This window comes from Amphiprion ocellaris, chromosome 21 (genome assembly GCF_022539595.1).
Source record: "Amphiprion ocellaris isolate individual 3 ecotype Okinawa chromosome 21, ASM2253959v1, whole genome shotgun sequence".
In the NCBI taxonomy this organism is placed as follows: domain Eukaryota; kingdom Metazoa; phylum Chordata; class Actinopteri; family Pomacentridae; genus Amphiprion; species Amphiprion ocellaris.
This window is the reverse complement of record NC_072786.1, coordinates 13,972,160-13,998,101: the sequence shown is the minus strand read 5'-3', so window position 1 is coordinate 13,998,101 and position 25,942 is coordinate 13,972,160. Positions and strand designations below refer to the sequence as shown.

The 25,942-nt window shown below is 40.1% G+C and overlaps 1 protein-coding gene across 1 annotated transcript in view; it reads left to right on the top strand.

Annotated features, from left to right (window-relative positions):
* The window catches only part of snd1 (staphylococcal nuclease and tudor domain containing 1), a 211,730-nt gene that overhangs the window by 161,171 nt on the left and 24,617 nt on the right, over nt 1-25,942 (top strand). The window contains exons 19-21 of the mRNA XM_023263234.3: nt 19,110-19,233; nt 22,189-22,258; nt 25,598-25,711. Coding sequence (XP_023119002.1) covers nt 19,110-19,233; nt 22,189-22,258; nt 25,598-25,711 — 308 coding nt within the window. The remainder of the gene's footprint in view (nt 1-19,109; nt 19,234-22,188; nt 22,259-25,597; nt 25,712-25,942) is intronic.

Genomic DNA, 25,942 nt, shown 5'->3' with positions numbered 1-25,942 from the left:
AGGACGTCCCACTTCTTATTACTACTGAATGACAGGAATAAATCACACCATCCTGTCTTGTCACCGTTCACGGTTAAGAAGGGAGGGAAAAAAATCAGAGATGGGAAAACTAACAAACACTTGTATTTCCGGACGGCTGCTCCCTCTGACAAGCTCTGTTTGTGTGCATATATACGCACACACATCTATTACAATTGCACCTGATTATTAACCCTCACTGTCTGTGATGTCAGCAGTTTGTTACCAGTTAGTCATTCAAGAAGCTCTTGATCGGTCAGTTTGCTACAATTTGATTTAAATGTAGTTAATAAGTCAAGGTCCACATAACAAACCAGTAGAGTCATCTTTGGAGATATTATCCAGGAGAGTTTTTAAAGAAATGCGCTATAGCCAAAAAACATTCTCGCTTAGAAGGAGTATTAGAATTTAAACTACTCTGTCCTTCACACCCGGAATTTTGTGAATTAATAATTGCCTGTTACAATTTCACATTTAGAACACGCAAGTGCACTACAACCTGCATTCACAAACTAGCTGGAACAGATCTGAAGCCTTCCTGCCAATCACTGTCCCTTCATCGACTGCCAGTTTGTGAGAACAGCTCAGGATTCTAAGGCCTTCCTCCTTCCGCCGCCTCCCACATCTGTCTTCACTGGCAGTCGACTGTTGGAGGCCATGAAATTGACTTTGGCCACCTTTTAATTTGCCTCACTGCCACAATTAATTAATTTGCCTTCATTTACTGCCAATCTGAGCCGAAGCATCACACACACCATAATAATCAAATCATTTGCAAGTGTGGAAAGTGTCTGGCCCTCAGTTGTTTGTATAAATGTCCCCTACCTTTCTTTCCTCTATCTTACCTTGAAACCTCCAGGTGTTATGAAGTGTGCACAGACAATCTGCTATTCATCTTTTTGCCACGAGCTGTAGATTCAGATCTAAAGCCTTTCCACTGCCTGTAGCTACATCTGCTTCACTCCCCTGCAAGTCAGAAGCGATGTTCAGGCTGTGTGCAAGATTTGTATCGCTGGATCAAAATCACGTGTCACTGTGAAGAGGCTGTAATGTACAGTACATGTTAACTGGGAGGAAGGGTTAATGCATTCAGCATCACTTACTGTCAGTAGGGAAAAGGTACAAGAGAAATGTGCTGCAGAATATCTGAAGGGAGCAGCAGTTCAGGATCTTTTGAAACACACTGTACAAAAGCTACACATGAAAGAGCAAATCAAAGTGCTTTTATTGATTTTTTTTTTCTCCACATTTCTCATAAGTTCCTTATATCTATAAGGGACCTTGGAAAGCAGCAAGATGCAAAGCATTTACAACTTTTTCTCAGTAGCAACCAAAGTGTTGCATTTAAAGAAATTGTACACAAACTGCATTTTTATATTGCTGCTCTCAGTGTATTTTGACAGGAGAGCTGTGAGTTATTTAATCTTTTCTCATATAAAGGCTTGATTTTAGATGATCCAGCAATGCTGCAGCCTTTTTATATATTTATTTCTCCCTTTAATTGGCCCGTGTTCTTCCACCAAGAGGCTTATGTGCTAGTTAAAAAAAAAAAAAGAAAAAAGTGTTATTCTCAGCAGGGAAGCAAAAACCTGACCGGTCCTCACCCCTGCCTCCCTCTCCTCATCTCCCTCTCTATCATGTTGTTTGCCCCTCCCTCCACCTCTTTTTCTCCCTTGGTTTCTTTCATTTTCGCTGACGCTCCCTCAAAGCTACATTAAGTCATACCAACCTCTTGAAGAGGACATCAAAGTGTTAGAGCCTGTAAAAATCATACAAGCTGAGTGCTTTGCAATATCATTACATGCTCCATGCCACTACCCCACAAAATTTTTCAAGTGTAGGGATTCCTGTAGTCAGATAAGCTCGGAGCAGAGGATGAATCTCATAAAGACTGTTGTGATTGCAGCTGATGACAACATGTCACCTCACATAAATGCATACATTACAGAGAGGTTATTAAATGACTGCCAGTCCCAAAACGTTTGGAATAGGTAGCTTTTTATTCATGCGTTACCACCGTGCTCATTGCATGTATGCAGCACTTGAGCCAAACCAATTAACCTTCTAGCAAGTCATAACTGTCAAGGAAGATTCTGTGAAGCTTTAATTCAGGGCAAAAGCAAATGTTTAAACACTGAACCAAATTGGCACGCATCAAGAAATACGATACTTAAAACTGTGATTATTTTATTAGAGATTCTGTAATGTAGTATGAGCAGCTGCCTCCTTCTGTGCGTTTATTTAACCTTTTTCACTCCTTTCTCTTATTCTGCAGTAGCTGAACTTGTCGACTTCATGCCTGAATGAGCATCCTTGTTACTTTACTGTAGACGTCACTTTGGTAATCTTAGTAGGTCAGATATAGTAACATTTCTGAATTACTTTCAACATGACACAAGTCTGAACTGCATGCAGTCACATTAACGGATAAGCCAAATACTTAAAATTGCGTGAAACAATTTTTATACATTTCAGCTCCAATATTCGCCCAAAACACACCATTTGCTGCCAAAATCACAAAACACCTTTCTCGTTTACTTTGTCTTGCAATTTCACACTTAATACAAACTGATTTGTCCATAAAAATGAAACTTTACCGCAATGGCGAAAAACTGTAAAAGAATAGATTAATAAAACCCACCAATAATGAATGTACATTTTTAAAAATGTTCACAGGAACTGAAGTTTAATTTGTTGCTTCAGCTGTTTGTCAGAGTCTTTCCTCTGAGTTTACTAAACACCTGCAGCATCAGACAGCAGCAGGATCCATATGAGTTTCTTTAAAAGGAGAAGGTCACATCGTGGATTTAGATTTGGTCTTTTGTTTAGTAGTACATTAATATGCATAATAATAACATTGTGTGCTTCTTAATCTTCTGAGTAGCATAGCTTTGGCCTCGCTAAGTCTAAATGAAGCTGTGAGGATCATTAAAAGTGTGAATGACAAAGTACAGTCACTTTACTAGATTGATGAAGCCAACAGTGTTACGTATCTCATGTCTAAACAGGATTTTAACATTCAAATTTGTACCTCAAACCACTGGTTTAAAAGTTCCACCAAGTTGAACCAACACCTTCCTGATGCATTTTATGAAACACCTTGTACAACTAGTTGGGTTTCTCACGACCACAACACCTGCCTTTTTTCTCCTCTCCTTTTACGATATTACCAGCTAAGGTTAGAGTCAGAATTCAGTCAGTACTTTTGGCAGCCACTGCCACCAGTCCATTTGCCAGATGGAGCAAACTCTTTCATTGAGTACTCCTTGACCGCCCTTGAGGTATAGCACACTTATGACATAGAGTGCAAGCCTAACTGGATTTCCCTTAGTGTGTCTCTTGCCTAGTGTTCAGTTTGGAAGCCAGGAACAAGCCTCATTGAAACTAACTTGAGCAAAAGTATAAAACAATATCACCACAGCTTTGCTTCTGAAGCCATATTGATGATCGGTGTGAGGCCATTTACTTAACATTGCAGCTTTCATAGTGGATATAAAACTAATCATGAAAGGTAGCTGTGTTTATAGAAGCAAAAATGATTAAAACATAGCTGCGACTGGCTGAGAAAGTCAATTTTCTGTCTGCAGTTACGCTACCATTTGTTTCAATTGCTGCTTCAGTGAAATAAGATGAACTCCATTGATTCAACATCAGAAAATTAAAGTGTCACAGAAGCAAGAAGAGGAGAACAAAAAGCAGTGAAATATGCTGGCAAACAGAAAAATGCTAACAACAAGAAGCATGTAGTGGAAAGTACTGGTGATTTCAGTGAATGAGAAAAGAAATGGGTGTAAGAAATCTGCTCCTGGGAAAATTAAATTTGGTAGATTGGAGTCAGGTGGCCGTTGACAGTGGACAACCTAATGTAGAAATGAACATGACGAAAATATCCTCAAAATGGATAGAAGCATATTGAGTTTGAGACTGTTAGCAGCAGCACAACGTAATAATAATGAGCAGGCCAGTAGGAAGAACAAATATTTCACCAAGAAGTAAAAAATAGTAAGTGGATTGTACATTTTTTTAAAGAAGAATGGAGACGATGGGAAGAAAAACACAATATTAAAGCAGTAGGGTTGCAACCATTTATATTTAGATGTAGTTTCCAAACCATTAACCCCGTGGGAGTTGTGGCTCCTTAATAGGCTGGGATGTATGTGTTTATTGTGGTCTGCTGAGGCTAGTAGTTATTGAAACGGCTTCACAGCTGTTGTTGCCCTTTAAAGAACATACATACACAGACCCTTGGAATAATCTTCACGCTGGCATGTTCTAAGTGCTTCCTAAACGCTGTGAAGAAAAATGCAGTTTGTAATATCTTTTATTCTCTGCGGGTCCTCGGTATCTGCGCTGTATTTTACCCCTTTTCCCATTTTAATTATTCACATTTAATTACTCATAAGTGTGGCTTTTTTTTCATGTATGAATATCTTAACACGAGCTCGATAAGTGATTAATTTCACGTTAGGAATGGTATTTCTAAGTCACTGAGAAGCTTGAGGGATTTTGGTCTTTAATCCTCAGTTTATTTTAAGGGTCTTTATCTGTTGGTGTATTCATTTATCGCTCATTGTCTCCCTTTCCTCCCCCCCTACACATTATCTCTCCTTAGTACTGCTGTCTCTCTTTTCTCCTCCTATTTTCCTTGCTTGTGTTGCTCCCTCTCCGGAGGCTACATGTAATTACTGTCAGAGGGGGACCTGCAGAGATCTGTGTGACCTTGGACACTAGAAGACAGAGGCCACTCCAGGCACAGAGGAAGAAAGTAGCGCTGTAGTGTTGTTGCTTTATGCAGGAGAGTTGATGCAATTTAAAAACTTGCTCCATACATTCCTGAAGTCTTTCTGGGTGTGTAACTGTAAAAGCTGAGTAATGGATGCTCTGCCACTTTGAAATGTTTTTTAATCAAAGATGTGTACATGTGAATTAGTTTCCCTGCAAACTCAGAAGCTGTGCCCCAAGTTGAAAGTAATGTGTGGCTTGGAATGTTTACAATAAACTGATAAATCAGCCCCTTGGTGCAGTTATATTGGTATTGATGCGAATGTCAGCCAATAAATAACAAGAAATTGCTGTACAGAAATGCCGGTGATCACATCGTTGAGCTACAGAGCTGCATGTCTGATTCTGTGACCTCCGTCTCACTGGAGCTGCCCTCCTGAGACACTGAAAGTCAACTCCATTATTAGTTTGCAGACTTGTTTCTAAATAACCTTTAGTGTCCATGATTTTCCTAATGAAGAAACCTGTCACCCATGCTCACCAGTGTGTTTTTAATAGTGTTTGGACAACAATGGAGCTCTATTGCACAGACAAATAAGCAGATAGTATTTGTTCAGTGCATTGTTGGCTTTGGTCTTTTCACAAGATTTAGTAGACAATATTGGGGAATTCAAATGGAGGCTTTTCATTGATGATTTACCCCTTTCAACCCCATGTAGTTTCTGGGCTCTTGTCACATTTTTACTGACTGCAGGCTCATTTTTCACTGTAATATGAAGTCCTTCATCTCTATGGAAACAGCAAAACCATAACTAGAAGCAGTGAGAAGTCAAAAATGTCTTCTGTTTGATGTAACAAAGCTATAAATCATAAAAAATGAATAAACTATTTATTTTGGAATCCCCATTTTACCAAAATAAAAATAAACAACCTGGAATAAACATGTACAGCATTTTTCCAAGTGTCCAAATGACTTATCAGTACTGTGGGGAAAAAAGAAAGCTCTGGTCACTGTCAATATTTTAGTACTTACATTTTCAATCCATTTCCATACTTGTCCATTATCTGCTCTGTGTAAACACAGCCTGCAGTTCAATACTAATAATGCAGTTCAAACTACTAATAAATTCTCTATTCTGATAAGGAGCATAGAGGGTTTTTTTTTTTTTTTTTTAACTGAATGTGGTTATTGCAAATGCTTTATTTTTTGACATTTTTTTTCAAATGAGGTATGTAGATGATGAATGGTGTATATTGAATTATTTAATTTAGAAGATAACATGATTTTCCGGCAGTTTGTGGGGTTCAGTCAGTTAATTAACCATTTTTTCCTTCTTGTGTACCTGTAAAGTACAGAAATGTTACACTATTGGAACTAGCATGTGGAACATATTATATACTATTGGCATGTATTAAGGAAGTGGAACATGGCTACAGAAGGGACTCATTCTTCATTTGGGCTTTCCATAAATGCACCAATCAGCCACCACAGTAAATCTACTGATCTACCAAAGCTTATAAAGCAGTGCATTGCGTTGTCCTGTGGGGTCTGACAGTGGATCCTTTGGGTCCTGTCGGTTGGAGGGTGGAGCCTCCGTGGATCAATGTTGCTTCGACACATTTCATGGATGCTTGGTCAGATTGGGATCTGGGGAGTTTGCAGATCAGGTCAAAGGCTTGGGTTCTTTGTTATGTTCCTTGAGCCATTCCTGAAGGGTCTTTGCAATGTTACATGGTCCTTCTGGGAGAGGTCATTGCTATTGGGGAGTACTGTTGCCTTGGTGAGGTCTTTTCGGCCTACAACAATGTGCAGGTGGATGAAATGTCAGTGCAGCAGCCATATGAAGGCCTGGAGCAAAGTTTTCCAAGAATAGAACTGCGATCTAGCAAGATGATAATTGTTATCCGCTTCACCTGTCAGTGGTCTCAATTATGTGACTGATGAGTGCATACCTTGTTCCTGTTGTATGACTTGTTTCCAGCACTCAGCCATGTTTGCGCCAGTCTGCACTGGTTGTTCCGCCCTACAGATTGTATCACTGGGCAACTTTCCTGCAGGGTTAGCTTGTGGCCTCCCCCTGATTTGGACCTCACTCAGTTCTCACCTCCCTGGTTCTGCGTTGCTCGGCCTGGACTCGACCGACAAACACACATTTTCTGCTCACCCCAAGCCTCAGCTGCAGCGCAGTTGGCGGTACATCCTGTCTAGCGCTTGTTTCCTGGCACCCATACAGACTCATAATGAGTGGAGTCGTTCCCCCCAACCAGGTGCCACTCCGTCCACATTATTCACACTTCTACCTTTTACACACAGCAGCTGTTCATCACCTAATGATGCTGGACCAAGCTACTGATAGACCAACGCAGGCAGAGAACAGTTCTCTTTTCGGCCGAACTTCAAACTTGGCCTTTCGGTTTTTTCAATTTGAATTCCATTACTTTTCACTGTTGTTTCATTTTTATTTATTCATTAGTCTGTTTTCTTTAGTGCTGGTGGAGAATTTCCTTATTCACTTATTCATTTGTTCCCTCTCTGTGTTGGCTTCGTCTTTATTCGGGGAGTTGATTTCAATAAGAGAACATGAGAATTACTACAGCATTTCATATTGATCAGGGTGAGCGGCTCACTAATTGGATGTCATGTCAAGGCAGCCAAGTGATGATTACTTTATAGAATGGAGCTTAATAAAAATACAAGCGTGCACATTTTGAAATGGTTGTCGCAAGGCTGCATTCAGTACTTATTTATTTCTTTTTCATTTTAGATGAAATATCTTTCTGAGGCTCTGTGGGCATCAAGCCAAAGTCAGCCAGGGGTTGAGATAATTAACTCCTACACCAATGTGCTATGACACTACTTCGTTTTTCCCAAAAGCATTTGACAATGGAATTTTTTTGTTAATCATGCAAGTTCTCAGTTGAACGGTCTAATTAAAACAATGAAGTAAATGAACTAATTTTAGAGTGGAAAAATGAACACGGCTTTCAGGGAAAAGACAAAAGGAATGCAAAAAAGTGCTAAATGTGACAATTGTATTAATGATTATGATGAACAGTTTAATGGTCCCCATCAAATTAGGAGGAAATGACTTTAATTGCTACGCTGTTCTCACAGTGTGTACGCTGTCATATTCAAGTTAAAGCTGCTTGTTTTTAATACCACATTAGTTTTAATTTTAAGTTCAGCCTATTTAGAATTTGTCACTATATGAATAATTAGACTTCACTGTGTCTCAATACCTCAGCAGGCTGTTTTTTGTTTTTTTTTTCAACCAGAGTGTAGCCAATGTATCCTTGTCTATCTGCCTTTTATGTCTCATGTTTAATTTAGCTGAAGTGTGGACAAAGCCTTGTTGTGGTGCCATTTGACCACATACCTACTCCGAACAAAGTAAACCAAGCAGGTGAATGAAAGTTGCAGTAGACTCAGCAGACGACGCTGCTGTTTTTCACTTTCCCAGCTCCCTGCCACCACAGCAGATGCAATATTTAGAGGTCAGACCCTGCCAAGATGATCTTCCCTTCCCAAGGCATTCATTATTAAATCAGATACGCAACTTAGCTTCTAAAAGGTCAGCTCACCTGTCGGTTTGAGGCAGGGTGCTTTTGATTTTCAGGCAGAAAATAAGCGTCTTTGTCCACATTCTTTTTCAATCCTGGCAAGCAGTATTTTCACTAATGTCAACGTCTGGGTCTATTACCTAAAGCTGAATGCCTGAATGACACTTTTCACAGTGGTAAGCCACTTACTGGCCCAAATGGGTTCTCTTCGAAATTGGTCAAATGTGTTCACATTTGGGGAACAAGGGTCATCTTATGAGTATATTTGGACTCCTCACAATCAAATCAGAGCATTAGCTGCAGCCAGTGAGGCTCGACAGGTGGCACAGAGAGGAGCAGGAGAGACTAATGCTAAAAGAGAGCCACAGATGCTTTCTCTGTTTAGATTTTTCAGTGATGGCTTTTCCAATTACAGAAACAGTAATTTGCTGTAAAAGGCTCCAGACTGCCGGGAAGGGTAGAACAGAAGAGGGTAATGGGTGGTAGTGGGGGGGTATCGCATGAGATGTAATCCATATTCCTCTCTAGTAGGAGCGGAGCAGCATTAGTCAAGCAGGGGGATCATTTGTTTTTTATAGCGGCCTCCTTCAACGCTCGGCAGATGCTGACACTACTTTAAACATCACTCAGGAAAGGGAGTAAACGGCCTTTCTCTTGTCTTTGCTCCCTCTTGTCACACTCTGTCTTCAGAAAATGTACAAATATCCTCAGGTGGGCGCTGCTTCTATGTTGACCGACCACAGGGGGCATTCGACTCACAACAGCTGTGCGTTTGTGTCTTTTCCAGCACTACAAGCCTCCCAAGCCAGTGCGTACTACACCAAGGCTGAGTTTTGTTGTTTTGTCATTGCACCCTTTTACCTTTAAAGTGTTGCTTGCATGTCCTGAAACACAGCCATTCTTCTACCCGAGAGGATGAAGCCTGTCCAAACCTCATGCATATTTAACACTCCAAACTAACAGGTGAGCTAAAGCACAAAGCTCCGCTCGGTGGCTGTGAATCTCTCAGATGGTTGATGATGCACCATGCGAGCCAGGCAGGACGCACAACAAAGGCTCTGCATTGAGATGAGCAAGAATGCTGATGCAAAAAAATATATTTGTGTGTTACCTTCTGTTCGATTCTGTCCTCTCTGGATACTGGCTTCCACTTTCCTTCATAAATTATAGTCGATTATTGCTCGGTTTATGTTTCCGATCCTCTCCAGTCGCTTGTTTCGCTGGCAGGTGTCCTTTTCATAGATGCACTCCACTTTGACTCCTAATTCCTTCATTCTTGTAAACCAGGAAATTAGAATGCTTTCATAAACAACCATTGCTCTCTTGCACTGTGCCTCTGTCATATTGTGATTATTTACCCTTCCGTGGTTTAATGGCTTTCGTAAACAGCTTAATAGAATTCAGTGGAGCCTTGGGAAGCGTAGTGAAAGGGCACTTGATTCACTGTTTTCATTGGCTTTTTGTTCCCCCCTTGTCTCTGCTCACACACCGTGTGCCACAAAATAATCAAATACCATCATAACCAACCTGTAAAACCATTGTCAGGCTTTCTCCCTCCTCCCCCTTTCTCTCTCTCCCCCCTCTCTCTATCTCACCTTCTCCATTGTTTTCTTGTTTTAAAGCCTAATCGCTCCCTCGCTATGCACTGGGCATTCAAAATGTAATTATATATGATTTACAAACAGCTGCAGCTATAATGGTGTATAAACAAATTACAGAATGAGGGAGGGAAAAAAAAACAGCGGAATAAAGAGATGAAGACAGAAAGAAATTGGCCAGCATCAAACACAGTCAGTGGTTTGGCTGCTTTTTGGATCATCGCTTTGGCTCTCCCTTCAACACAAAATGAGCACTCACGCTTGACATGGTTTACCCCTTCTGCACGCAGATATTTGGTTGTCTTTATGCCAACATTAAATAGGAATCTGCCTCTGTAATGCAGTGCGTCCAAACCGTACTTCCTTTCTAATGTGACTGTTTCTATTCATTGAGAATTTCACTGGGATGCTGCACTTGCATAAGGGTTTGCTCAATTCACACCAGATGGACGATTGTTTCTCTCTGTACTCACCTGCAGCACGTACAGTTCATCTGAGTTTTCTTCTACACTGAATACAGTCAGAGGCTTCATTGTTATTTTTGTAAGTGTGATTCCTTGCACATGCTTGATTTTCCTGCATATTTCTTTGTGTTGTGATTTGCATGATGAAGATTTTCTGTAGGCAAGCCTGGACTTAAACGTGGACACATGGATGAAGTGCTTCTGATAATCCACGATCCAAGAAGCCTGCACATCTAATTAGACCTTTAAATCCCAACACAGAGTAATGATAATACATGAGTTGCACTCTGCATACTAAATCAGACATCTTGCAGTCCGCAGACATGGAAATACACATTATAAAATACTCAGGAGCACACAGGGAAGAAAGATTTATGAATTAAAAGCTGTCAGTTTACTACTCTGTCAGGGTACTGCTGGAAACAAGTCAAGGCTAAAGCTGTCAGTGTGATGCAAAAAAAAAAACACCTTCTAAATAAGGATGTATTATATTTAACTCCTCATATTAACCCTCTGAACCCCCTCAGTTTCTGGGTGTTTTTTTGCTCTTGTCACATTTTTTCAACTGTGTTCTCATTGCTCCCTGCAATATAAAGTCCTGCACCTATATAGAAACTGCACATCTACGGCTAGAAGTAGTGAGAACTTGCACATCTTTTGCGCAGAATGTCACACAAGCAAATAACGAAACACATGTAGATCTTCTTTGATTATTTACTTTACAAAAAATGAAAACCTGCAATCAATTCATGTTTTCATTCAAGAATGGTACATATTTTACAAATTCTGTCAGTAAACTTATAAGCACAACTGTATTTTACTATTTTTTTGTTTGTTTGTTTCCATACTTGTCTCCTATTGGCTCTCTGTAAACACAGCCTGCAGTTCAAGCTTGGCCAATCCAAAAATCCCAGAATTTTTTCCATGTGACTATTGGTTGCAGCTGACTCTCTCATTGCTTCTCAGTTGTGCTGAGGCTCAGAGAATTTTTCCATTTTTACTCAGTCTTATGAGTGCAAATAATTTATTTTGGTGAATTTTTCTTAAAAAAGACAAATGAAGCGATTGGCTTCAATAGATCTTTTTAAGTTTTTCATCCGAACAGAAATGTCACAGATGAGTAGAACAAAGGCAGTGGAAAAGTTCAACATCTGATGTTTCTCTGTGTTTATACAGTTTCTGGCTTCAGGCTCTAATAGTGTAATATTGGCAATTTGCTTGAAGTTAACATGCCTCTCAATCCCGCTGTCAGCGTTTGAGTTTGGAGGGTCAATGATCCTGCAGAGTAGGACATATGGACTGACTATAGTGTATGAATCAGGACTTGAAAGTGAAGAAAAGAATAGGTTTTAAAATAAATTGCAATCATTAACCAAATTACAAAAAGACATTGTGACAACACAACAGCAAACATACCTTTTCTACACTTTTTCACACTTTCTTAAGGCAAAAAAATACCAAGATTTCATATCAGCCAGTGAACTTGGACATGGATTTGTTGTAAAAGTGTGACTGGACCTGACTTGGAAGTAATTGGAGTGAATCTATGGGTCAAAGCCAATCATAAATCAGCTTATTAAAATTGTTGATCCATGACACTGCCTTGTCAGTGCCCTTTGACTGTATAACCCCATTCAGCACCTATATAGACTCCTCTATGCCTTTCCAGACCACAAAATAAACCCATAAAGTAGTTGTTATAGAAAACATGGAGGGTTAATTTTCCCCCCCAGACAGCAGGAAAGAGAACTCTCAGCCATGCAGTACCAAACAGCAGTGCAGCAGAGAAAATAAAAGTGACAGACTGTAAAAAGCCCATCAGCACCTTATTGTAGATACATTTTTGTGCGTGTGAGTTTTTTTACGTATCAGATGCACATTTCTTTAGCCAAAAATGCACAAATGAATCATGAACTGCAGTGATGAAACTTGTAATGAGCAGAGATGTAGTGGCCGGTCATCATCTAACAAGAAACGAAGGTGAATAGTCCGTCCTGTTACTCAATATTGTAAATACAATGTACATGAATAAAGCATTTTCAATTAAATACACACACATACACACCAGGCAGGGCGACACACACTAACTTTTTTTAATTAGATTAATAAATCAAAGAGGTGGCTGACTGTGACTGCTGTAGTCCACTGCCACTCTGGTAATTCTGCACCGAGCCACTGTGGCAAAGCTGGAGGATAATGATGCAACCACACCACCTGTGTGTGTGTGTGTGTGTGTGTGTGTGTGTGTGTGTGTGTGTGTGTGTGTGTGTGTGTGTGTGTGTGTTTTTGCCTATGATGCAAGGGCTTGGGAAGCAATTCATCTGACGTGTTTACTAAAAACTGCTTTCTCTACAAAACGCTGAGGATGCGTCTGTTTGGTGTGTGTTTATGTGTGGATTTATGCTCTTTTTCCACTCAGTGCATTTATCAGCTATCAGTGTAGCAGTGGGCGGCCAAAGAGGTGTTTGGACACCCCCCCGCCCTGACCCAATCAAACTGAGCCTCCCAGCTTTCCCTTCACTCTCTAAATCCCTTTCTATCCCTCCTTGGTGTTTTTCTGCACATTTGACATCATGCAAATGAAGGTTTCCTGTCTGCTGTTGGTTGGCAGCTGCCTGCCTGCCTCAGCGCAGATAACCGTGGGAAAACAGCATCATTATTTATATTTTCTTGTTCTCCAGCAGCATAAATAATATTAGGTGTTAATGACAACTCACAGCAGCAGTACAGAAGTAGAAAGGTACGTGCAGCGCTTGCATCCAAGCTGTTTGTTTGATAGTAACATGCATAGTAAGCAGAACTTACTAATTTTGCTCACCGACGGACGCGCTGGCTGCGTTTATTTTGCACGTAAGAATACAGTTTAGTGGGAGAAAACATGTTGCTGCCATAACCTGGTACAAACTTGTGGTCAGAAATTGTGTTTCTCCTCTATCTTGTTTTTACCCAGGGCTGGCATGCTTCAAGTGCATCAGTGACGCATCAAGCAGCAGCTTGAATTTTTAATTTATTTTGGTCATTTGGACTAAAGATGCAGTGAGACAGGCTCTGCAGTGTGAGAGCACACAATGTTTTCTTACTGTTTGCACATATTTGAATTCTTTCCCTTTTCTACTGCTCAACTGACAGTAGAAAACAGTTCCACTGTTCCCATATTTCTTAGAGATAACTCATTTTTTCCATCATAAATATTTTGTAACAGTGGGGAGGTCCTCTATACGGCAGATATTAGTTATTTCCTTCTTGCCTGCAGGCTTGGGATTAACTGTTTTCCATACAAAGATGCAATACTATGACTTTGAGATTGATTTTTATATCTTTCTGGCCTGCTGCAACAGACATGCTTTCCCATTCTCAAGTCTTTGTAGCACAAAACATATTTGCAACCTGTAATCATCCCTGTAAGAAACCTGCATGACCAAGTAGACACATTTGTCCAGAAGAAATCAAGCTGTGCTGAATGTGTTCAAAAACTCAGATTTTTAAAAAATATATTAGGTTCCAATCTTGTTTCTGAAGAAATATAGCAAACCCCTACTGGTTTGATGACTTTGAATAGTGTGTGCATATATGGATGCCTGGTTATATTTTAAAATGTAGCAGCAAACTTTAAAAGATACATAATTGCTGAAGGGTCTAGGCGTTTTTGTAATTTAAAATAAAGTTCCTGCATTTTTACAAAGCTTTACCACTTGAATTTTAACTCTGAACCCCAAAAACTGCTGGTGGTTTTAAAAGGCTTGTTGTCTTTAAAAAAAAAAAAAAAACCAATATGATGCTAATTATTAGAGCAAGAAACTGTAAAAAGACAAAGAATGGTTGGAATTTGAACTTTCAGACAGTCCTTGAATTATTTATCTGTGAAATGCTGTTTACTCAGGAAATGTAACCAAATACAAGCTTTAAAATGTGATATTTCATCAAAATCACTTTGTTTTAAATGCCATTAATGAAACTCTTTACACCAGATTCTGTAAAAAGCGCAACTTTAAAGCCATTAGTGATTTAGCTGTCACAGTCAAATGCAAACACAGTAGTATCTTTTTGGCTGAATTGGGATGAACTGCAGGTCATGTTTAACTCTGAGCAGATAGAAGACAGCTAGAGAAACAAATTAAAAAATATAAGTAGTACAATATCTATAATATGTAGTGTCACTTTTGCTTTTTCCAGCATCTGTAAGATCTGTGGGCTTTTGGAAAAATGGTGTACATATTGATTCCAGGTTCTTTCATTATTATTATTTTAAAAATTCCAGCATATTCATATCAGTTTGTTACACTGCACATACAACTATGTCAGTTCTTCTAGTTGTCGTAGTGTTGTTTCCATAGAGGTGCAGGACTTTATATTGCAGTGAAAAATTAGCCTACAGCCTACATCCAGAAACTGCTTTTCATCCAGAGGGTGTAGTCAGGAAACAGCACCGGAACTAGTCTAGAATAGTTAGACTGAGGGTTTGATTTTTAAAAAAAATTTAAATGCATCAAGAACAGTATACAGTACAACAGACCAGACCAGAACATAATTTATATTAATGAAAACATTGTGTAGAGCCAATGTTCTGACTCACCGCTGTGCTGTGCTCTCTCTGTGTGCTGTCAGTGTCCTTGAATCACACTGTGATGTTAACAGTTATGAATTAATTTTTTCACGGCATGAGAAAATAGACATGTGACGTGAGAGCATGTGGAAAGTGTCAATTGCGTGAGTCTCACGGTCAGTGCATCAGAGCTAGCAGCGTCGCCACATTGCTCTAAGCCGACCCTAACTCGTGTTCTTTGGTAGCTTACTTTCTCTGTAACTAAATCCTGCTCGACCAGCGAGCTAAACGGTTCGTCATTATAGAGCCAGTACAATCCTACATTTAGCTTATTTAAAGTTTAAGTTGACTCCGTGGGTCTAGCAGGTTCTATCATTTCCTAAGTTCTGTTTTCAGTCAGTGATGGGTAAGTGGCATGTTTCTTATATTTTGTAAATAGTCAGACTCCTGTGTGGATTGGCAGACTATGATTGACAGCTAAAACACACTACGGCAAACAATCAGCAACAAATTCAAGTGAACCAGCTCAAAGGGTGGTCCAAAAAGTGATTTTTAAGTTTTTTTTATTATTATTTTTCTTCTTGGTTGCTGAAAATGTATTCCCCTGACTGAAGGGACTGTATAATTTTAATTTTAAAGGCAAAAGAAAGTTGATTTTTTTCTGGTTTGTTTGTTTACTGCATGTTATAAGAAGGTATTTGATAAAAATGGTCATGGTATTATTTTTGAAACAATCCTTCTATCATCTCAAACATTTGTATTTGTACAATGCATGTAATGGGGTTTTGTTTTTACCTCAGTTTGCTTCCCGGTTTCATGAATTTATGTGGTTAAAAATGGTCCATTACCCATGAATTTGGGCCCTCCTGCCCACAAACCCCCTCCAGGTGGCAGATCAGTGAAAATGGCCTCTAAAAATACCACCATGGAAATTCATGTGGGCCACTTTACTAAACTAGCTGCTGTAATTGCTGCCACACACTTTACATGACTACACACACAAACACGCAGCCACTCGCAAACACTAATAGGCATGTGTGCATAAACATATTCAGCAATACACAAACAAATATATCATGCATATTACACAAACACCAGAAAAGTGGCTCTCTTGGAGATGCACATGCTTAGTGGTGTTCACAATCAGCTTCCCAATTGCAACTGATGGATGCAAATCAGGCTGCCACTTACTGTAGCCATGGGATCCATGAAGCACAGACTCGCAATCGGATTTTTCCAAATCTCACCGTATCGACAGCCTCATTCTCGCCTTGAATAAGTCTGCCGTGCATGATACAACGGCTTGATAAGCCATAAAGACCCAGTGAGAGAGCTGGCCTGCTTTATTCAAAGCTCAGTTTCTCCAACAGCGTCAAACCTGCATAATCTGCATGATGCTAAAGGGCTAGCAGCAATAAAAAACAGATTATTTTTGATGTTTTCTTGTCTGCCATTCCTGAAGACCCCCACAACTTCACAAGCCACTGAGGGTGATACAGTCCATCTGAGGAACAAGTAGTCATCTTGGTCAAACTTACCTGTCCCCTCAGTCTGCTGCTTCCAAATGAGACATTCAAAATGAGCAGCTGCTACACAGTTCACCACATTTATTTACTCTGGAGCTCCTTCTGCTAACTCTAAAATATCTCAGCCACGACCAAAGCACAACAAACGTTCTGCTGTTGGCTGTGAGAGTGAACACAGGAGTATTCATGCGTCCCCAGCATCTAAGGAACTAAAGGCCCAGTGGGTTACTTTAGATGACAATGTCACCATAACAATAGAGAAGTCCATGGTATCAGCATGTGTTGTGGCTAATGTGGCCAACGTTACCATTAGCTGCTGGTTCAGATATGTGGATGATACCTGGGTCAAAATCAAAGCCCAAGAAGTAGAAGCCTTCAGAGAGTACATCAACTCGATGGACAGCAACATTAAGTTTACTCAAGAGGATATGAAGGATGGCCAGCTGTCTTTTTGAAAAGCACGGTGTGTGTTGAGAATGAAGGCTTCAACATTGAAGTCTACAGGAAACCTACACCTATAGACCAATATCTGCTGTTTGTTTCCCACCATCCACTGGAACATAAATTGAGGGTGATCAGAACCTTAAAGCACTGGGCTTCATCAAATCTGCAAAAAGATCTAGGAGACACAACACCACAACAAACAGCAAAGAAATCAGGAGGAACAACATTGTCGTACCATATGTAGCTGGAGTATCCGAAAAACTCAGGAGGATTTTCTCCAAACATAACATCCTGGTGCACTTTAGACCCAGCAACAGTCTAAAACAAAGACTGGTTCACCCCAAGGATAAATCTCCAACACACAAGCGGAGCAATGTTGTATATGCAGTCCAATGCAGGGAAGAGTGCACAGACTTGTACCTAAGGGAGAATAAACAACAGCTTCACAAGCGCATGGCTCAACACAGGAGAGCAGCTCCTCAGGATAAGACTCAGCAGTTCACCTGCATCTGAAGGATCAAGAACATTCCTTTGAAGACGGCAATGTCCACATTTTGGACAGAGAAAACAGATGGTTTGAGAGAGGATGAAGGAAGCCATCTATGTCAAATTGAAGCAGCCATCTCTAAACAGAGGAGGGGGCTTATGACACCACTTGTCAAGCAACTATAACGCAGAAAGTTTCGCCATTGTTAACATCCTGAGTCACACCTGACTTGGCAGATTCACATCCTTTGTTGTGTAAACTGGCAGCCACATCACCATGATTGCTGTCTTTTTGGTGGACCACCTGTTTTCACAAATATTCACACCCGGAAGCATGTTAATGGGCCATTAGCCATGTGACTTCTGTAACGCCTCATTAGTCAGTTAGAACTGAAGAAACCTCATGGATAAGAGGTGAAACATCTTCAAAACCTACAAGAGAAGTCCAGTGGATTCCTCCTGATGCTCCTATGGTACCATTAGCTTAGATCGTATGCTCACAGGTTACAGTTCTGTGGAAAGTGTAATGCTGAGAAAAATTCAGAGTTTGTGGAAGCCTTAGAGTCACAAGCAGTCACATAGCCTTTTCCAAGCTGCTGTGCTGCACTGCTAAACTATTATTTTTTCGCCACAATGCTGGCAGACAAATTCACCATACACAAGTTAAAAACGACTGTTCTGTGAATGTGGTGATATTGCAAGTGATCGCTCAGAGGGAAAATTCGAAGCAATAGAAAGTCCTAGTCTCATACACTAATTACAAGTCTGTGTTGGCTTCCATGTGGTCAGCTGTTTTGTGTCATGCTGTCAGACATAGACAGTCTTCTTCCTGAAGGGGGCATGGACAATAGCTCAGCAGTATTTAAAGCTACAGACACTGAAACAGCCTGTTTAGAAGACTAAACTATCTTTGTAGTATTTCGAGCTGAAAAATTGAAAGACACATTCTGGGGAAACATGAAACTTTGATTAATTTGCTGAAAAAGGCACAATATGGTAATTTTAAATAATGCTTTTTCATCCCAACATAAAGCTCTTTATGAGTTTTCTTTTGTTCCACCAAGATGGATTTGTATTGTTTTTGTACATTTGAACTAATGCATTAAATATCTCCTCCAAGGCAGTGAGTCAATTTAACTTGAACTTGAGTGTCTTATTATGCTAAAGCATGCAATAATGTAATTAATTCATTCATAACAAAAGGCAGAATAATTATTAGGACTTGCATCCCATTCAGTTACAAACAGCACAAACCACCCTCAGAACAGTTCTGTCTGTGTCCACACACAAGAAGCCAACTCATGCCTTGCAAAGCTGCATCAGTCTTTATTTCATTTATATTCAAGTACTATTTAGGAGCTCTGCATGGGGTTAGATAGAAGTGTGCTCGTTTTCTGCTGCCGCCTCAGGAATCTGCCCCTGTCAATCACATACAGGCCAACATGCAAATGAAAGCTAAGTACTTGCAGCTCCGTAGAGACAATTCTGTGTAGAGAATTAAATGGAATTGTAGATCCATTTTACACATCGTAGTCCAACATTCAACTGCTTCTCTATGGAGAAATGAAGCGCATATTGTAAATTAATTTGTAATAGAGGAAAGACAGCAAACACATCAGTGTTGAAGTGAAAGAAAAATGGGTCACAGTGATGTAATTAAATGCAATCTGCAGAAATGAACAAAAACTGTAATCACACTAGAATTGTGAAATAAATTATAGTTCTCACCCATGTCTGTTTCCATCAGGAGGCCAGTTGGAGAGTCTGATGGAGACCATGAGAGCAGAGATCGCTGCCCAGCCGCCCGTGGAAGGATCTTACTCTGCACGCCGTGGGGACTACTGCATAGCCAAGTTTGCTGATGGTGAATGGTATGTATACATTTAAATGCTTACGATACTAAACTACCTCCCAGTGCCCTAGATTATCAGTCTGGAAACTGAATTTTGAAATTCTCTCTCTGGCTCCGGAGCTGCACATTTCTGATTTGTGGGTTTTCACCGTCCAACATCTTCCCAGTGCTTATTGTTCTCTTGTGTCTATTTCTCTCTGTTATCCTTTACTCTCGCCTCACCAGCCATAAGTTTCTTCCTGTTGAAAAGGAGTTTTTCTCATCCCGCTTTGGCAAAGTGCATGCTCAAACGGAATTGTTGGATTTGGTGGTTTGTTCGCTATGATCTAAAAATACAAGGTCTTGACCTTCCTATGTGGAATGCCTTGCGAAGACTTAGGTTGTGAATCGGTGCTATATAAAAAAAAATGAATTGAACTGAATCCACAGCAGCTTCTCAAACAGAGAAGACAGACACTTTGAACCATCAGGCTTATATTGGCACTGATACTAAACCTATTAAGTGGATGTGGCTGATCCGTAATAATTGCAGTTTTTTTTGTTTGTTCTTTTATATCATTGCCATTATACACTCAGTTGTGATGGGTCACCAATCCTTGGTAAATATTACTGTATCTACATACAAAGTACTGCCAGTCAAGTAATAGGAGATACCTGGAGGAGAAAACTCTATTTAGGCATCCCTCATTGTGCATGTGATTTATCAACCTGCAAATTGACTGTCCAGTTGCTACAGCCAGATTCGAGAAGTTTTGGGTGAATAAACCTCCATTTCGCTGCTCTGATCTAATGTTTGATCCAGATTATTTGTTATTGTTGGGAGTTTACAGATCCAGTGTTAGACTGGAACTGTTCACAGACTCATCTGAGCCACAACAATCATATCAGACGTGTTTGTTCGCTATTTATGCGTTAAAAATGGGATTGTTATAATTATTATGGTCACCAGTAGGAGCCCCAGACACTGTTACCTAGCAACATTAAACATCATAGAGCTTGAGGCTAACGTTACTTACAGATATTAAAGCTTATCTCACCTCCAGTTCTCTGAAGAACAGTCAAAAAACTTATTGGGCTGCATCTTTTCAATTCCGTTTTATTCAAACTTGTGCAATTTCTGCTTTTCTCAGTATTATTAATGTTACAGCAAGTTGTTGCTCCACAGCCTCCATTTTGGTTCCATCTGCTTCACTAGGAGATCATGTGATATTGCACACTGCTTCCTGACTGCTCCTTATGACACGATCATCTTAATATTAACCTGCACTGTGTGATGTGCCTTTCTTTTCAGTATGCATGTCTGAGATTCGAGAGAAGAATATCTTAAGTTTCCCCTTATGTGTGTGATGCAACCTGATTTCAAGATGAGTTATTATTTTAAAACTCCCTAAGTGTTCTAAGAAACTTCATGCAATTTGTTGAGGCTCATACAGTATGTGCTGTATAGGTGTTCCTCTTGGGGATGCCTGACATTTCATTTGTACCTTGTCTCTATTTAAGCCTGTGATTCGTTGACTGCAGACACCCACAGGGTGTAATTAGCTCACTGCCACTGCTTTGGCCCTTTAGAATCAGCAGTAGCTTGACAGTAACACACACACACACCTCTTCATCTCGTCACCTCACCGGATGTTGGAAGTTTACAGATGGTCATGGGGACAGATAGAAGTCACAGTGATCGAGGGAGGGAGAGAGAGAGTCTGTCAAGAAGGTGACGGTGAAAAAAAAGATCAAGAAACTGATTAAAAACCAAATGTTCACCTAACACAGGTGCTGTCCTTTCTTTCTTCCTGCCTTCCTTCCCTCTGTCTTCCTGTCCCGGTTTTTGAGGGCAAAACTAAAGTTATTCTCCTGTCCTGGCCACCAATACAAATCAGTGAGCATTTTAAACAGGCCATCTGCTGTAAACCTTCACTTTGTTGAACCTGTTGTTTGTATAGAAAAGTAGGGATCCTGCTCCAGGTGGCAAATGTCTGAGATTTTTGTTCCATATTATTCAACCAGCTAATTATGTTCATGTTTCCTCTGGTCTGTGTCCATATCTTAGTATTCTGTGATGCATGTGGAATGTTGGCTTGTTTCATTCGGCGACTGATTAGAAATTCGTCGCCTTTCAAGGCCTCTCAGAACACCAGAGTCAAAGTGAATAGAAAAGAAAGAACCTCTGTTCATCAGTCTCTCACACTTTGTCTCTCGCTCCTTCTTATTCTTGCTCCTTGCACTCACTGCTGTACTTCATGTCTTCCGGTTAATCACTTATTCGGTTTTAACTCTGCTCTTTTGTCTCTCTCTTTGTCCATGTGGGACTAATTATTTGGCTTTTTCCTGCTGTCCTTGGTCTGCAGCCAGTCTTGTCTTCTTTGCTCTGATTTGTTTGTTTGAGTTAAAACTCAAACAAGTGATGGTCAGATGAAGAGACGCACTGAATCAAATGTGAAGAAAACTTGCTCTTTTGAAGCTTCTCATCATCATAAGCAGAAGTTGGCCGATACTCGGGCACTTCATATTGTTTCTTTTCCCTCGTTTGTCACTGATTGGTATGTCCTTGTAATACCAAGTTTATTTCCATTCAAATTCAGCTCTGCCAAATGTGCTACAAAATCGAGAAGTGAGGCAGCTAGGTTTTTGTGATTAGCGCTAATGCACTAAAGTTATTTGCTACAAGGCAAAAATGGGTTTAAATTTCAGTCTTTTATTGCAAGGAGGCCTCTGTGCAATTTTCGCAGCCCTGCCATGTCCTCATAGAGCCTCTCTGTCCCAGCTCACTCCCCCGGCCTGCTCATCCTCTCCCGCTCTTCTCCCCCGATCACAGCAGACAGATCCTCCAACACCTTCTCCCCAGGGAAATAAGCACAGAATCATTTACTCATCTCCTTTTCCTCTTGTGTCCTCTGTCTTCATCTCTGTTTCCCTGTTCTCTCTCTCCCTTCTCTCTCTCTCTCTCTCTCTCTCAATTTTTCTTTTGCTGCTGCAGGTACAGAGCCAGAGTGGAGAAAGTTGAGTCACCGGCAAAGGTTCATGTCTTCTACATCGACTATGGCAACGTGAGTAACTTGGGTTGTTTGTGCATTCGTCTTTGAGTGTGTAGCTTCTGTAACACAGGTTTAAGCACATTTTAACATATCATATTAGTAAATGGTAATGGAAAACCTTTTTTAAAATAAGCAGCGAACATTTAAGTGAGATTGTTTGTTTCTGCATTCGTGTCTTCGCTGCTGAACAGTGTAAAATATGTCAAATACCAGCTGACCTGAAAGAATAATCACAACTTTCCCCATACGAACACAATTCCTGAAAACTTCCCTCCATTTTTTTTTCTTGTTGAGGTGGTAAGCAACTTTTTTTTGGTTTGTTTTTCGGCTTCTTCTACCTTGTTTACGACAGACGTGCGTTACGTAGCCTATAGAGCCACCTTCAGATGACAGGTCGCAGTCTTTATTCACCCCAAGACAGTTGGTGCAATTTGTATTTCAGATTTTTCTGTGATTTTTCAAAAGTTTACTTCAGATGGACCTCTCACAATTCTATGAAAATACAGCTTGTGTGTGCGATGGAAAAGTTTCCTCATGTTGCATTGTCTTTGTTAAAACATCATGCTGATGTTTAGGGATCAAAACACACACAAGCAAATTTTTATTATGGCCAAACCCACAGCCAGAAGCAATCTGGGATCTTGGAGGGATTTCTTCTTCATTTCTTGCATCTGTTAAGTCACCAGCTGTTTTCTTATTTCCATGTTCAAAGAAGCCTTTATCTGTCTTGTCAGCTGGAGTTCTTTCTTTCTTTCTTTCTTTTTTTTTAGGGCAAACACATTGTTAGCCTGTTTGTTTTCCATTTATTGTTTAGGACTGAATCAAATATTGCATCTGAGAGTATTGTTTTATTCCTTTTCCTAACAGTGACAAAAGCAGAAATCCCGCTTTCTCTGGGTCTTTTTTTTTCTTTTCATATTATTCCATGATGACGAAGGCACTATACCCTTGCGAGTGCGTTACTGTGTCTGCCCACGTGCATACACATGCTTGCATCACCAAGTGGCTCATGCAACCAACCCTCACCCTGCGGGAGATTTCCCATGATGCAGTGGAGCGCACAGTGTGTGACTGACCTCAGAGTGGGGGACAGATCGAGGGTTGGCTGGCAGACGCGATGCATCCTGGCATGTTGCTGAAAGTGTGATTCTCCGAGGACGACCTGGCACACAGAAAAAAAACCATCAAGCTGATATCTACCTCATTCTTTGTAGTTTTGCGTCATTTCAGGTTGAGTCAGTCTGGCCTTGATTTCATGGTTCTGTGTCACAGGCTATTAGTTGATAATACTGCCACCTCTCTCAGGTACAGGTCAGTACCTGAATTATTATGTGATCATTAGCAAACACAGCAGAGCACTTTTGTCAATTCATTTTTTAAAGCCCACATTTACAGTGCTGTCAAAGTCTAATATGGCATAGATAAAGCTTAACGTTTTAGTCATAATAAATGTTCAAGGTATTCTCTGTCTAGACTGTACAGTCCAATGAACACATTAACCTAAGATATGCGGGGTCATTAAATTAACTTCCCACTTCTAATGGCGGTAACTGTCTGACTTCCCAGCACTGTGTAGCCTGCGGTGATCACTGATTGGCCATTGTTCACATGAGCTTAAACCTGTCAATTTTCTTGATTTATATCAGTGAAAAAAATATTGTACATATTTTTCACATGTTGAAATTGTTCAACAGTGTTGAACTTCAATAGCTAATACTGCAGATGAAATAACCACAAACTTCCAGAGTAGATTATTGTCAATATAGTAACTTGTTTTGATCAAGTTGTACAAGTGTTGAGGAGCAAATGCTATAAGTCTTATGACCTTACAACACACACAAAACATTTTACTGGTGGCTGGAAAATGTATCAAGAAATGTACAAGAAGAATTTGTCCAACATCTTTCTCAAACAGATTCACAACAGTTTATTTACAGTATTACAGTGAGCACAGAACTCTGTTCCATCGACTCATTTTGAATGATTCCACAGTTTAACCCTCTGAGCCCCAAAACCTGTCGGTTAAATTACACTGTTTATCAGAAGCAGAAACCATGAAAACCTTGAGAAATGGTGGATTTCCGACAGTCACAGAAGAACTCATCTATGACCTGCTGTTCCATTAGGAAACTTAGCCAAATCTAAGCTTGAAATCATTTGTTCTACACGTCTCATTTCACAGTTCACTACCAATAAACATCATTGGCATCAGATTCTGTACAAAAAAATAAAATCTGTGCTCCTAAGCCCAACCATGGTTCAATGAGTGACTCAGTTGCCGTCATGGGACAAAAATTCAGGGACTTGTAATCTGAACTACAGGCTGTGTTCTTTTGCTATGATTTATGACTTTGTAAATGTGTCATACTGCATAAAAGACATTTTTGAGTGCTTCCAGCCATGGCTGTGCTGAAAATGTACATCTAAATAAATGATAACCTATGACTTACAGTAGAGTTTGTTTTCACAAAAGCTGTCTACATTATAAAACACCATTTAACTAATGTTTTTGTCAATCTTCCATTCTTTTTAAAACAAGTTTGGACCTTTTGATTGCCATTGTATTCATACACACAATACTGTTGCCTTGTTTACATCTTATTCAATTTGCTGCGCTTCTGATCTGATAAGAGTCTGGTGACTATCAACCTGACATCTATTGACATCTTTACTCTTAGCTTGTAGCTAAGCTAGAGAGCAAGCGGAGCTCAGTCAGAGGGGCCTCAGGGCCGTTGTAGAAGAGCTGTAACATGATTGTAAGTTGACATATGCAAGTACGCAGCCTTTAAGCTACAAAGTGGCATCTGTCCATTGTTCAGTTGTAACCTATTGTTGTTAAAGTGTCATACTGATTGGGGAATTGATTTAAAGTAATGGACATATACAAATCTATCGCAGTGTACAGGATGAATGTGCAGCCTGAGCTTAGTTTGAGACTTTCCTTCACTTTCAGAGGCTCTTTATGAGACATGTCTAACATTCAACACTTGATTACAAGCTTTCAGCAAACTTCTTACAGATTTCCATTTTTAAGTATCTGTATAACTGAACAAACCAGCCAGTTGTCTAAAAGTCTCCTTGATTTAATGTAGTTAGTGCAAAAGATGTGTTTCTTGTTTTTACTGAAATGTGACAGAAATTTCAAAACTTTGAAGTTATAGAACAAACCATTTCCAAAGAATTAATACCTTAAACTGAGACCAAACTAAACTTCACCTTAGTATTAAAAATGCAGAAAAACAAATGCCACTTTGTGTCTACGTATGGTTGCACAGATCAACAACAGGAAGAAAACCCTGCAAAATGTTCTATATTGGGTCTTATTTTTGTCCTTCCTTCATCCTCCCTCAGAGAGAAGTTGTGTCGTCCACCCGTCTGGCTGCCATCCCTCCTGCCTTCAGCACCAGGACCTTGCCAGCACAGGCCACTGAGTATGCCTTCGCCTTCATCCAGGTCCCACAGGACGTAAGTGCACTGACGGTCACACGCGCAGAGTGGAGATACGTGTCGCAGCCGAAAGCTTCAAAATTAACTCTGAGATATCAGCTTCCTCAGTCTCATTTTCTGCCAGCTTTTGAAAGTTGACTTTCCTGGCAAGACATGAAAATTGTTTGAGCTTCACTTATCGCACCGGGTGATAAGTCTGGAACTGACAGACAGGGTTGAGTTTTCATTCCAGGCGAGTGTTAGTGAAAA